Genomic DNA, 14,305 nt, shown 5'->3' on the forward strand with positions numbered 1-14,305 from the left:
AACTTAAGAGCAAATTAATTGGAACATGCGGGAACATATTGGTAAATTAACATGTTTAATTGTCAATTCCCGCAGCGGATATCAGCAAATCTAATTGAATGCTTTTCAAAACTGTGACATGAAACGGTAATATTTCTTTTCAACTTAAGAGCAAATAAATTGGAAAATGCGGCAACATATTGGTAAATTAACATGTTAGATATTAAATTTCTGCAGCAGATATCAGCAAATCTAGTTTAATGCTTTTCAAAACTGTGACATGAAACGTTAATATTTCTTTTCAATTTAAGAGCAAATTAACTGCAACAGGCGTCAACTTATTGCAATATAGTGTTGTAAAATTTTCCGGCAACCAGAAATAAAACGTCTTCTTTTGTAGTTGCTGAATAAAATGCGCTTAGAGTTACCACTGCAAAAGAAGATCTGATTTTTAATACATGGATTCCATGACGTTATTGTTTTTGTCCCTCCGATTCAGACCACTAAGATTTGAGTTCTATCTGGGGTCGGCCGTCTTCTTCTTTGCGGAATTAATCAGCCGCGCTGATCGTATGTGAGAGGGCGTCATGTCCTCGCCGGGTGCACGTGTTTGCCCACTTTTTATGCTTGAGCGTCACGATGCGCATTTGTGCCGCCATACGCCCGCCCGCTCGTTTGCGCGCCACTTCCTGTGTCGTGTGCGTTTCGGGCCTCCTTCGTACATTGTCCTCCAGAAACGCTAAGTCAATCTCCTCAATGTGATAATTGGCTCCCTGGGGTGCTTGTATTTTTTGCTGCTCCTCGTCGTCTTCCCCTCCAGAAAGAAAACAAGTGTGCTGGATGTGATGGGGAAGTTTGCCGCTTCCAAACTCTTTGGGCGAGAAGGAATCTGAGGCGACGAGACAGTGAAGGCGATATCCGTTGCGACGTAGCTGTGGGCTGCTATCTTCTGTCCTTATGGCGTCGGTCTTCTTTCGGGGGGGGGGGGGGGGGGGGGGTTCTATTTTTAGCAGTCGATACAGAAAGTAATTTGCTACAAATGTCTGTTTCTGCATATATATATATATATATATATATATATATATATATATATATATATATATATATATATGTGTGTGTGTGTGTATACTGTATGTGTGTGTGTTTGTGTGTATACTGTATGTATAATATGTGTAAATATGTGTGTGTGCATAAATATATATATATATATATATATATATATATATATATATATATATAAAATTGTGTGTGTGTGTTTGTTTGTTTGTGTATACTGTATGTGTTTATGTGTGTATACTATATGTATAATATGTGTAAATATGTGTGTGTGTGCATATATATATATATATATATATATATATATATATATATATATATATATATATATGTGTTTGTGTGTATACTGTATGTATAATATGTGTAAATATGTGTGTGTGCATAAATATATATATATATATATATATATATATATATATATATATATATGTATATGTGTGTGTGTATGTATATATATGTGTGTGTATGTACATATATGTGTGTATGTATATATATGTGTATATATACTGTATGTATGTGTGTATGTTTGTGTGTTTGTATATATGCACACACATACAGTATACATATAGTATATAGACACACACACACACACACACGCACATATATATATATATATATATATATATATATATATATATATATATATATATATATATATATATATATGTATATATATATACATATATATATGTATGTATATATGTATGTATATATATATATATATATATATGTATATATATATATATATATATGTATATATATATGTATATGTATATATATATGTATATGTATATATATATATATATATATATGTATATGTATATATATATATATATATATATATATATATTTTTTTTTTTTTTTTTTTGAATATATGAGGCATTTGCATTCATTTGGGAGAATAATTACAATTTTATAAACTGTTAAAAAAAAAAACATCTACCATTCACTCAATTGCATTTACTTCCTATGGCCGCTGAATCCTGCAAACGTTGCAATCAAAAAAAGAGAATGATTCCTATAAGAAAAAAAAAAAAGCCTGTAAACATGAACCAAATCTGCAAACTGGAATCATTATCATGTGTGCGTGCACTAAGGAGATGTCTACCAGCCTTATGGATTTGACTCAGGCAAACAATTGTTGGAAGCCCGCTGAGGACGTTTTGTTCTACGGAAGCTGACCCTCGCCGGCGATTTGCATTTGTGGCACCCGAGGTTTGCCGAGTCCTGACCTGTTTGCGCGTCCGCGGGCAAACAGACACTCATCTGGTGGCTCGAGCCTCGCCACGCCGTCTTCCTCGCCCTCCTCCATATGTTTGCCCAGTCTCCGGGGTGTTCCGGACCACGGAGCAGACTGCCGGCCGTTTCATGGGGGGAAAAGTGTGACAGCTGGGCAGCCATCACAAGGCCTAAGCAGATGTTTAGGTGACTTGGAAAGAACTGAAACTCTGAGGCTCACGTCGACAATGAAGACCAATAAATGTGCTGAGGCAAAGACATGATAAATCAAGATGCTTTTTAATTTTTTGTTATGATATTTTTGAGTTTGATTTAAACAGCAAAAGCTACTATTTTTTTAATCCATCTGAGGAGGCAGCCATCTTGATTCTGACATCGCAGTTGCTCAGGTAACAAACGTAAAAAAATCGGTGCACCGTGATTGGTTGTTACACGAGCAACAATGACGTCATTTTCAGTCGACGCTTTTTATTCCGCTAGTACGGGCAGAACTAATTATTATTTGGAAAAAAAGCTTGGGTTATACAGACAACATTTTTTTTAATTAAAAGTGGAGAGAAAAAAAATACTGCATTTTGATCAACAAACAATCGTATTCCCATTTTCCGCCTTTTCAAATGTCTTGATGATGTTCCTTATGTTTCCACAGCTGGCACCACCTACATCTTTGGCAAAGGAGGGGGTCTGATCACCTACACGTGGCCTAATAACGAAAGGCCCAGCACGCGGACCGACCGGCTCGCAGTAGGTTTCAGTACCACCATCAAAGACGGAATCCTCGTTCGCATCGACAGCGCCCCGCGACTGGGTGACTACATTATGCTCCACATTGTGAGTACCGATTTTCATTCGTTAATACCCATTTCAGCCATAACAACATTGTTTCCATTCCTTCACTGAATTTCCCTCCTCTACTAAACTCTATTCTAGCTATTAAGCTAGCTGTCTACTTATTTATTGAACTAGCTGGGTAGCTACTGAGCTAAAGTTATATAACGAGATGCAGATTTGGCTGCCACTACCCAGCTTTCTAGCTAATCATTAAGCTAGCTAGCTAACTATTCATCAAGCTAGCTAGCTAGCTATTGAGCTAAAGTTATATAACGAGATGCAGATTTGGCTGCCACTACCCAGCTTTCTAGCTATTCATTAAGCTAGCTAGCTAACTATTCATCAACCTAGCTAGCTAGCAATTGAGCTATAGCTATCTAACAAGATATCCATCAAGCTAGCGAGCTGTCTATCCATTATTCATTAAGCTAGCTTGCTAGCTGTCCATCAAGCTAGCTAGCAAGCTATTGAGCTACAGCAATCTAACGAGATGCAGATGAGATTTGGACGCTACTACCCAGCTTTCTAGCTATTCATTAAGCTAGCTAGCTAACTATTCATCAAGCTAGCTAGCTAGCAATTGAGCTATAGCTATCTAACAAGATATCCATCAAGCTAGCGAGCTGTCTATCCATTATTCATTAAGCTAGCTTGCTAGCTGTCCATCAAGCTAGCTAGCAAGCTATTGAGCTACAGCAATCTAACGAGATGCAGATGAGATTTGGACGCTACTACCCAGCTTTCTAGCTATTCATTAAGCTAGCTAGCTAACTATTCATCAAGCTAGCTAGCTAGCAATTGAGCTATAGCTATCTAACAAGATATCCATCAAGCTAGCGAGCTGTCTATCCATTATTCATTAAGCTAGCTAGCTAGCTATCCATCAAGCTAGCTAGCAAGCTATTGAGCTACAACAATCTAACGAGATGCAGATGAGATTTGGACGCTACTACCCAGCTTTCTAGCTATTCATTAAGCTAGCTAGCTAGCTAACTATTCATCAAGCTAGCTAGCTAGCAATTGAGCTATAGCTATCTAACAAGATATCCATCAAGCTAGCGAGCTGTCTATCCATTATTCATTTAGCTAGCTAACTAGCTAGCAAGCTATTGAGCTATCTATCTATCCTACTTTTCTACAAGAGTACTAATTTTTAAAACAATTTTCAGACCTTAGCATGCAGTCTTTTTGAGCTACTTGAAAAAAAAAAAAAACAGCACATGTTAAATAGCTTGCTAAAAAAGAAGCCCTTACTTAAAATAAACAAGGATAGATTGCATGCTGAAATTCAAACCATCACCGTGTTTTGAAATGAGATTTATTACATTTACTGAGGGGAAACATTTGAAAGACTTGGTATGATATATAGTGGTAGTTGATTTCTTTTTTGGAGTGGCAAATGAGTGCGATCACCTCTGAGCTTGTGGCTAATAGCATTTTATTTGCTTACTGGAGGGAACAAAATGGAGTATAAGTTCCGTATGAATGAATGTGCCCTTTGTCAAAGCAAGAAATTGTAGTTGAAAACGGACATAAAAATGGCCAAGGAACCACGGAAGCGATAAAGAAAACATTTTTTCCCAGTCTTTTAAACATACCGCAAAGTCGTTCAAATAAGTTTGTCAAGTTGTTCCACGAGCTATTGGACTTTTCAAATGCCCTTTTTGGAAAACTGCTTACTTCCTGTTCAAGCGGTCCTACGAGACTTCAGTTCCGCTGTATAGCAGCGCTTCCATTTTCATACCGAATTCCAATGAAAAAACGTCGACGTAAAGGTTATCACGAGCGAACGGAATCGCACATATGATCCATAAAAAGACCGCTAATATAATCAACCCCCTTTCAAGTCTCTTTTCCCTCTTCTATTTCGTAACCCCTTTACCACACACAGACTGACTTCCACTATGAATAATGAATGTGACTGTCCATGGAAATGAGGATGGGAGGGGGGCGGAGGGGGGGGGGGGGGTAATAATCACATATTATGACCATTTATTTGACATGTGAAAGTAGACAAGGTGCAAAACTTAATTGTTGTGTTTAGGGCCAAAAGTGGGATTGAGTTGATTTTAGGTTGTAGGGAGGGATTAGGAGGAGCTGCAGTTTCCACAGCAGATTGAAAGTCATTTTCTCCTTAAAGAACTCCACTCATCTCCTGAGTGTTGGCCATGTGGCGCCTGCCGGAATGCAGCCATCTGCTGTTCGGAGATGACAGATAAATGCGAAATGTGTTTAAGTGCGTGTGGAAGTGTGCGACACGCAAGGTAAGAGAAGAAGTGAGGCCAGGATGGCAACAAATTCAATGATGTCTTAAATCCATGTTTATAAATTTAGAACACCCTAGAATAGAGAATATTATTAGTATGAGGGATATTAGATTTTTTAAACTAACTCATTTTCGCTTAAAATGGAACTTTGACGTCTATACCCGTCAATGACAATGAATATAATTGGCAAAACCTTCCATAGTTGTTTTTAAACACATTTTTAACTTTCATTTTCTTTAAAGCTTTTACTAGTACTTGTGTGTGCAAATATGTATAAGCATGTGTATGACTGTGTATGAATGTGTATATATCATACATACAGTATATGTATGTGCATGTATATAAATATATTATACTGTATGTATTTGTATGTATGTATATAAATAAATGTATGTGTATATGCATATATATATATATATATATATATATATATATATATATATATATATATATATATATATATATAAAATGTATTTATGCTATATAAATGTATATATGTGTGTGCGCGTATGTATATATCTGTAGACTATAAATATGTTTATATATTTGTTTATAAATACTGTATATCTATTTATCTATCTATATCTATATATATCTATATTTTTTTATTTATATATATATATATATATATATATATATATATATATATATATATATATATATATATATATATGTGTGTGTGTGTGTGTGTGTATACATTGAAAGAAGATTTTTTTTAAAATATTTTTTAAAAATCAAGCTACTTAATTATGACGTTGAAGCAAGTTAGGCACAAGTTATGAATAGCTTTTTTTTGCTAATGCTTTAAAAACAAATTTTAAACCAGTATATATATTGTTGCCTGAATAGTTTGCATTTAATGTAATATAAAACCTTTTTTAATCAATCAAATCTTTTTTATAATAATAGTAATAATAATAATAATAATAATAATAATAATAATAATAATATGTTGAGGTGTTTATTACTACGATTAAAATCAATTACAATTGTAATCGTCCGGACTGGTTGAAATATAAATTGAGATTCTCTGTTTGGTCCGTACTGCCCGGCCCTAATAAATGTATATACATATGTACGTATATTTATATAACGAATGGATCAACAAGCGTCGCCGTTTTCGACTGTTAAAGCTGCTGCCGATTTTTATCGGTACCAAAAGCCGAGCAGCCTCGAAGCAAATGTCACCTCATGGGGGCATCTAATGGAAGACGTCACTTATCAACGTTCTTCTAATGACATTGAAGGAAAAGGTCGGAGGCGAGTTCTTTTTCTCCTATAATAAAGTGGCCACTAAAGGTCTCATCCAGCCTGGAGCCTCTACCTTCACGCTTTGCAATTATCAGATCATTACCAAATAATCTGGCTGCTAAAAAATGTTTTATCACGCTGTAAAATATGAGGCGAAAAATTTAGGTTATAAATTACTTACACTCAGTATTTACTGTCATTTGAACTGCAAGTTTGTTGAGGGTTCAAATATCTAAAGACAGAAATAATAATAAAAAATAATAATTTGAAAGGCAAATCTCCCTCTTGATCCGCCTCTTTAAGTTGTTTTTCATTTTTCTCTTTTTTAACTTCATCGTAGAGCTTGTTTTGCCAGTCAAATTAAATCATTGGGTGTAGCCTTCATTTGTGACTGCTAAAAATAGCAGCACGACCAATTTCGAGTTGTACGAGGTAAATTAGTGTGTCATTTATTGAAATGAGTGAGACATTTCCATCAATGCTGCAGTGTTTTGTTTTTGTTTCTTTTTATACAAAGCATGATTACCTTATTCCGTTTAGCGTTTCTTCTTTTATCGCTGGGGTTCACATTTTTAATCCCACAGTAATCTTTTTTTCATATTATTGCATTTTTTTTGTTCTTTTTTTCTTTGTCCAAAAAAATAAATAAAATCTTTTTTCCTGCTCTTAATTTGAAGGAGGAAAAATATAAAGATAAATAGTGCAGTTAACCTCCAATAGATATGGTTATTGATGAAAATCCATGATTTTTTTTGTTTTTGTTTTTTTGATAAATGAAATTGCTGGCTGTGTTTTTTTTTTTTACTTTAAAATTACAAGAAAAAGAGTGACCTAAATCTGCAATAGAATAACTTATGAGTGAGATAATCCACCAATAGATATGGTCATAGATCAAAATTCATGTAGTAATAGTACTCGTCATTTTTTTTTTGTTTTGTTTTGTCAATGAACAAAATTACTCATTTTTGACTGGTCCGACTTAAGAGACGGAAAAATTGCAGAAAAATAACTTAACAGTAAATGATTTGAAAAAAAACCAGCATCTTTTTAAAGGTAGTGAAACACAATATTACCAGAGAAACGGCTCAAATTTAGCTTACCACATAAATGCAAAGCACCCCAGCTGACACAATGATATAGTGTACAGCGTTCTCTCATTTATCCCATTTCCTTTTCCATATTTTTTGCTTGTAAAATAAAATAAATAAACGCAATTCTTTTTTAGTCTCCTCCGACGTATGATCAAGAAAAATAGTGACGCAAACATGCAATCGATACCGTCGAAATGAATGAAAATCTATGCAATAGAGGTTTATTTTTATTGAAATAAAATTATTTTTTTGAAGGACATGAACCTGCAATAGAAAAATGAGTAAAACTGCAAGAACCGGCTGCCATGCAGTCAGGCAACACTGTACTTCATTTTATCTGGTTTTGAAGCATCAAAATAGCACATCTGTGTTTAAAGGCTGATTGAAACGCCATATGTCTCGCGCCCGCCTCAAGGTGTCGTGTTGTTACTCAGCAAAAAATAGATGCTGTGGAATTGCTTCCAAAAAATTGCCTTTCCCAGTATTTCTCTCCGCCAGCTCATCTGATGCTTGTGTAAACCGGTTGGACTGCAAAAACCTTGCGTGCGAAAATAAATAAATAAACTATTTTTTGACTCGGTGCAATAATAGCGTAAAAATCTTGCCCGCGGTCATTAATAATTACAGCCCGTGTCAGGTGCTTTTACTTGAATAAAAAGATGCATCAACACACTTAAATGAGAACACAGAAAACCTTTTTTTGCAACGTGTATTTGCTCAACCAGCCCATGCATGGATACACACAAACATATGTAGCAGGAGCGCTTTTTATTTCTCCCTGTCGGCCTCTGGGATGAACCCGTCCGTGCGCAGCCTCGCGCGGATTATCACGCCACAGTACGCCGCCGCCGACACCCCAAACATGATCCAAAAGGCTGTTCGGTCTCAATCAATGTCAAATGCCAGCTCTGTGCAAGGGGGAGGGGTCGTTTGTTTGGGAGAAACTTAACCCTTGTGCAATATTTTTTGCTCATTTTCTTCCACATCATTCTCACATTTTATGTATTATTAGTTTGTATTTTAAAAGAAGCGTGACACACTCCCTTATGCCGTATCAAATGTTGACATGTTGCTACCATGTGGGTGAAATTTCAGCTCCCTGAAGTCTTCTCTCAAATCCCTTTGATGTAAAGATCCAAATCCCTCACAAGGGTTGAATGCATATCACATAAAACACCTGCGATTTGATGACAGTAAAAAAACACGTACGAACACAAGTAGGACAAAGCTTATTAATGCAATGCAACCGTGCGGTCTTGTGGCTTAAGCTTTTGCCACGTTCATGTATATTTCATGAATTCAAATGAATAAAAGTCATGGGGCAAAAAGGAGCACTCCTCTTTGACAGTCACTCCTCTGAGGGATGCTCATGCTGGTACATAGTTGGACAAGGATCCAATTCTCACAATATTATAAAGTACAGCTGTATGATATCATGGAGCGCAACTTTTTTTTTTTATATTTAGAATACATGTTACATTATTCTTTTATCAGTTCCCTGCCAGTGACGGCGATATTCGTCAAATCCCTTTGACAAGGCAGACAGCTTAAAACGGACCTTTGACGTCTATTTCCGTCGTTGGCAGTGAATGTGTGGCATTCCCATTCAAGACGTTGCGATACAAAGTTGTCTTAGTCACGGAACAAAATCAACTTATCGTGATTATTAAAAGCCAAACATCGCCGATGAAATGGACTTGAAAAAGCAAAGAGTGAGAGAAGAAGAAGAAAGGAGTTTGAGAGTACAACTCAAGTGCTTTTAGAATTCAAAGCCAGATCAGACAAAAAAAAAAAAAGAACGCAGCTCGGCGCGCCCCGAACACCGACTGTGAATTCCAAATGACGCTTTGCCTTTCTGTCAGTCTCTAACCCCTACATCACCCACTTTCTCCTTCTAATCTTCAACCCTTTCTTCCCCTTTGCTTTGTTCTTGGTGCCACAGTGCCACGACATGATTGTTTTCGCACTCAAGAGCCCATTGTGAGCTTCTCAGCAGGCCGGCCCATTGCTTTTCCATTCTCTTAGGGTGTGAGAGAGGATTCATACAAAAGCTCCTATAGGCCAAGGTTATACACACAAAGGTATAGGGATAATGATGCCCCCCTCCCAAGTATTGAAATTTTGATTTATTAAACTGTTTTTAAGATCCTATTTGTCAGAATTCAGAATTGATCAAATTAGAATTAAATGTCGCATGCATTCCACACCAGAAGGTGGTAGTATTGCACCAGTTACATTTGGCATTCCTCAAAATCGAAAGACAAGTGGAAGAACTATAAGATGAAGAAACATAAGTAGAAGCAGTTGTAAAAATGACGAAACAAAAGAAAAAACATTACAATCATGAAAACCATAAGAAATTTAAGTAGAAACCATTAGAAGAAGAAACATAAGAAACAGACATAAGAAGAAGAAACATAGGAAGAAACAGAAACTATAAAAGAAAAATCATGAGTAAAATCATAGGAAAAAACACAAGAAACCTAAAAAAATAAGACATACCAAGTAGAAAAAAACCATAAGAAATATAAGGAGAAACCATTAGAAGAAGAAACATAAGAAACAGACATAACAAGAAGAAACATAGGAAAAAACAAACTATATAAGAAAATTCATAAGTACAATCATAGGAAAAAACGCAAGAAACCTAAAAAAATAAGACAAAACAAATAGAAAAAAAACATAATTATAAGAAGAAACCTAAGAAGAAACATGAGAAAGACATAAGAAGAAACATAGGAAGAAACGAAGCTACATAAGAAAAATCATGAGTAGAAACATAAGAAAACACACAAGAAACATAAAAAATAAGAAAAAACAAATAGAAAAAAATCATAAATATAAAAAGAAACAGAAGATACATAAGTAGAAGCATAGTTATAAAAACAAGACATAAAAAGAAGAAACATAGGAAGAAACAGAAAAATCATGAGTAGAAACATAAGAAAAAACACAAGAAACATCAAAATGAAGACAAAACAAATTCTAATCATTTTGATGTTTTCATGCTTTGTTATCTTTCTTAAATTTCTTCTACGAATGTTTCTCTTTTCTTCTTCTGTTTCCTCTCGTTTTCATACTATCACCATATGATTTTTTTCAGACTGGAACAGACTTGTTTTCCCTTAAAAGCTGCAGTCATGACATTATGTCCTCGATTGGAACATTTTCCTGAGCGATAAAGCAGACAGCTGCTGACGAATAGCTCATGAAAGATACGCGGGATTTAGCTACATCACACACAAACACACGACGGGGTTCCATCTCATTTCCAAATGCTCTTAAATCCACAATGCACAGCGTTATAAAACGTGGGCACTCACTTGAGCCGCGCGAGACTCGAAATTTCACAAATCGACTCCATTTTTGGCTTCACAATGACAAGAATGATGAGATGCATTTTGGGGACTGCGCATGTGATGAATGTCAACATTCGAAAACGCAGCTGGTAGAAAGAAAGCACTGTACCGATTTGTATTTAATATAATGCAAATACATTCACTGAGCATCAAGCAAGGTATATACATCGGATTTTTCAAACTATAAACTGAAACTTTTTTCTCATGATTTGAGACCTGCATCGTACAATCCTGTGCGGCTTATCTGCAGGGTTTTATTTATTTATTTACCGGTTATTTACCAGTGAAGAAAATGTTTGTTAGATAGCTATATATATATATATATATATATATATATATATATATATATATATATATGAGTTTATACATGAATTTTGTACAATGTTTTTACATGTTCACTACAATATTTTCTCCAAATATGTTTATGCTAAACCTATATATATATATATATATATATATATATATATATATATATATATGAGTTTATACATGAATTTTGTACAATGTTTTTACATGTTCACTACAATATTTTCTCCAAATATGTTTATGCTAAACCTATATATATATATAAATATATATATATATATATATATATATATATATATATATATATGATTGTATACATGAAATGTAAACATGTTTTTACATGTTCACTACAATATTTTCTCTAAATATGTTTATGCTAAACATATATAGAATATATATATATATATATATATATATATATATATATATATATATGATTGTATACATGAAATGTAAACATGTTTTTACATGTTCACTACAATATTTTCTCTAAATATGTTTATGCTAAACATATATATATATATATATATATATATATATATATATATATATATATATATATATATATATATATATATATATATATATAAATATATATATGATTGTATACATGAAATGTAAACATGTTTTTACATGTTCACTAAAATATTTTCTCCAAATATGTTTATGCTAAACATGCAGGCATGTTCAGTTATATTTTATTTTATATTTCAGTTATATATTTTCTCTAAATATGTTTATGCTAAACATATATATATATATATATATATATATATATATATATATATATATATATATATATATATAAATATATATATGATTGTATACATGAAATGTAAACATGTTTTTACATGTTCACTAAAATATTTTCTCCAAATATGTTTATGCTAAACATGCAGGCATGTTCAGTTATAAACAATTAAAAAATTAATACAAGTTAAAAAAAAAAAAACTTCCATATATCATCTTTCTACACAGATACTGTATATAATGTAATGAGCTGTGGCTTATAGTCCAGTTCGTCTTATCTGTGACAAAAAAAAAAAAAAAAAAAAAAATATATATATATATATATATATATATATATATATATATATATATATATATATATATATATATATATATATATATATACATCTCCAACACAGAACAGACTTAATCTGCTTATTATTGACTCTCAGAATGACAAAGCTCCATTGTCAAGGCAGAAAAATGAAATAGGCTTTCACGAGGTAGGGATCATCAGAAAATCAATCGCTAAAGATAAGAGATACTACATTTCCTAGTGGATGGAGATAATAGAGAATTATTAGAAACGCAGAAAACGCAGTTTTCGAATATGTCGGACTTGATCTATTGATCGTAAACGGGTCGGGGCGGATATCCAAGGATGACAGCCAAGTCTTAGTGTTTCTTGTCCTCAACTGCCCCAAGCTATTTCTCTCCGTCCGTATTACTCATTTTTCTTTTTTTTTCGATAATGTATCCCCTGTGAAATATTTTTTCTTAGCTAAGTACTCCCAAAATGAACACAAAGCATTTTTGGATGGGAGGAAAAAAAAAGTGCCGAGTCATCAGATTTAAACCGAGGAACTACATTTGAAGTGGTATTCCTAGGCGTGTTTTATTCAGTAACTCCGTAAGGACGATAGTGTTACATCATCTGTGTTATTTCTGGCTCTTACTACCCCAAAAAAATAATAAGGGCGACTTATGACCGTGTGCATATAAAACATGTAAAATGTGCATCCATTATAAATGTTGCAAAGTCAAAATAACACAATTCAGCAGTAAGTCGCTTCATGTTCCAGTTCATTTGCTCTTAATTTGAAAAGAAAACATCTGCTGTTTCGCTCTGGCGTCAAATTAGATTTGCTGATACATGCAGAAACCCTCCTAAAATCACTCTTCGTGTATTCCTATTGGGGAGCCCCTGGGGGGTGGGGGATCCAGTTCTCCTGCTTACATGCACATCCACATTTTCTGTCAGGTCAGTGCCCGTGACGCCTCTGCGGTCAAAGCCCTTCAATATAATTGTGTCCAAGTTGACCAAAAAGCCTTGTGACCTTTTCCTCGGCAACATGGCGAATGTCGATGCGGGCCGATGTTAGGAATTCCTAGGCGAAACCTTCCGTGTGCTTCCAGCTCGTCGTCACGTCTCAACCTGACTTGCTGCATGGACTGCAAAAACATATTCCGCGTAGTCATTTTAACATGACCATAAGTTGCTTTGTGCCGCCAACGCTGCCACCAAAGAAATAGCAAAGCTTTTAACGCAGTCCTGATAAAATAGCAGATGGATCATATCTATAACTCTCTTGTGAATGTGGAGAGAAGGCAATGGAAGAGCGTTGAAACCAGGGGCGGAGCTAGGTGGTGGCCAGGTGCACCGCTCTTCACTAATGCAATGCAAATTCATATTAAAGTTACCAAAATAAAAGCATACGTTTTGCAAATGAGTCATTAATATATAACAATTGAGCAACACATCTTCCAATTAATCTGCTCTTAATTTGAAAATATAGTTTCTGTCACATGAAATTAGATTTTGGTGATACTTGCAGAAATTCTGTTAAAAAGGTCACCGCTCCAAGTGGTACCCCAACTTTGGAAATTTTCTTTAATCCAGAAAATTAGGTTAAATAGTCTCAAATTTTATGGTTACCCTTTTTTTGGTGCACAGTGATGCTTTATTAATATTCTCCTAAAAACATATTAATTGGAATACCATATTTTGACTGGTCAGTGGCATGTTTTTTTTTTTTTTTATTGTTGTTTTACTTCCTTTTTGAGTTTCCAAACAAAAGCAAAATACAACAAGTTATATAACCAAAACATATATTCGTTGGAAAAGACGTAAAGACAGTAAAATTATGTCACTATCCGTATTTTTTCAGTCCATTTATTTTAAGGCAACTTTCTGGAT

At 34.3% G+C, this 14,305-nt stretch overlaps 1 protein-coding gene across 12 annotated transcripts in view; it reads left to right on the top strand.

The window, feature by feature from the left end:
* nrxn3b (neurexin 3b) overlaps positions 1-14,305 on the top strand; it is a 257,192-nt gene that overhangs the window by 179,241 nt on the left and 63,646 nt on the right. For all 12 annotated transcript variants that reach the window (XR_015863763.1, XR_015863764.1, XM_088402884.1 and 9 more), the window contains one exon: positions 2,924-3,105. Coding sequence is in view for 10 of the 12 variants with exons in the window: in XM_088402884.1 (XP_088259010.1) it covers positions 2,924-3,105 (182 nt within the window). In the remaining 2 variants the exon portion in view is untranslated. The remainder of the gene's footprint in view (positions 1-2,923; positions 3,106-14,305) is intronic.

The sequence above is a fragment of the Hippichthys cyanospilos genome, chromosome 20, assembly GCF_059441005.1.
Source record: "Hippichthys cyanospilos isolate Australia breed blue-spotted pipefish chromosome 20, RoL_Hcya_1.0, whole genome shotgun sequence".
In the NCBI taxonomy this organism is placed as follows: Eukaryota; Metazoa; Chordata; class Actinopteri; order Syngnathiformes; family Syngnathidae; genus Hippichthys; species Hippichthys cyanospilos.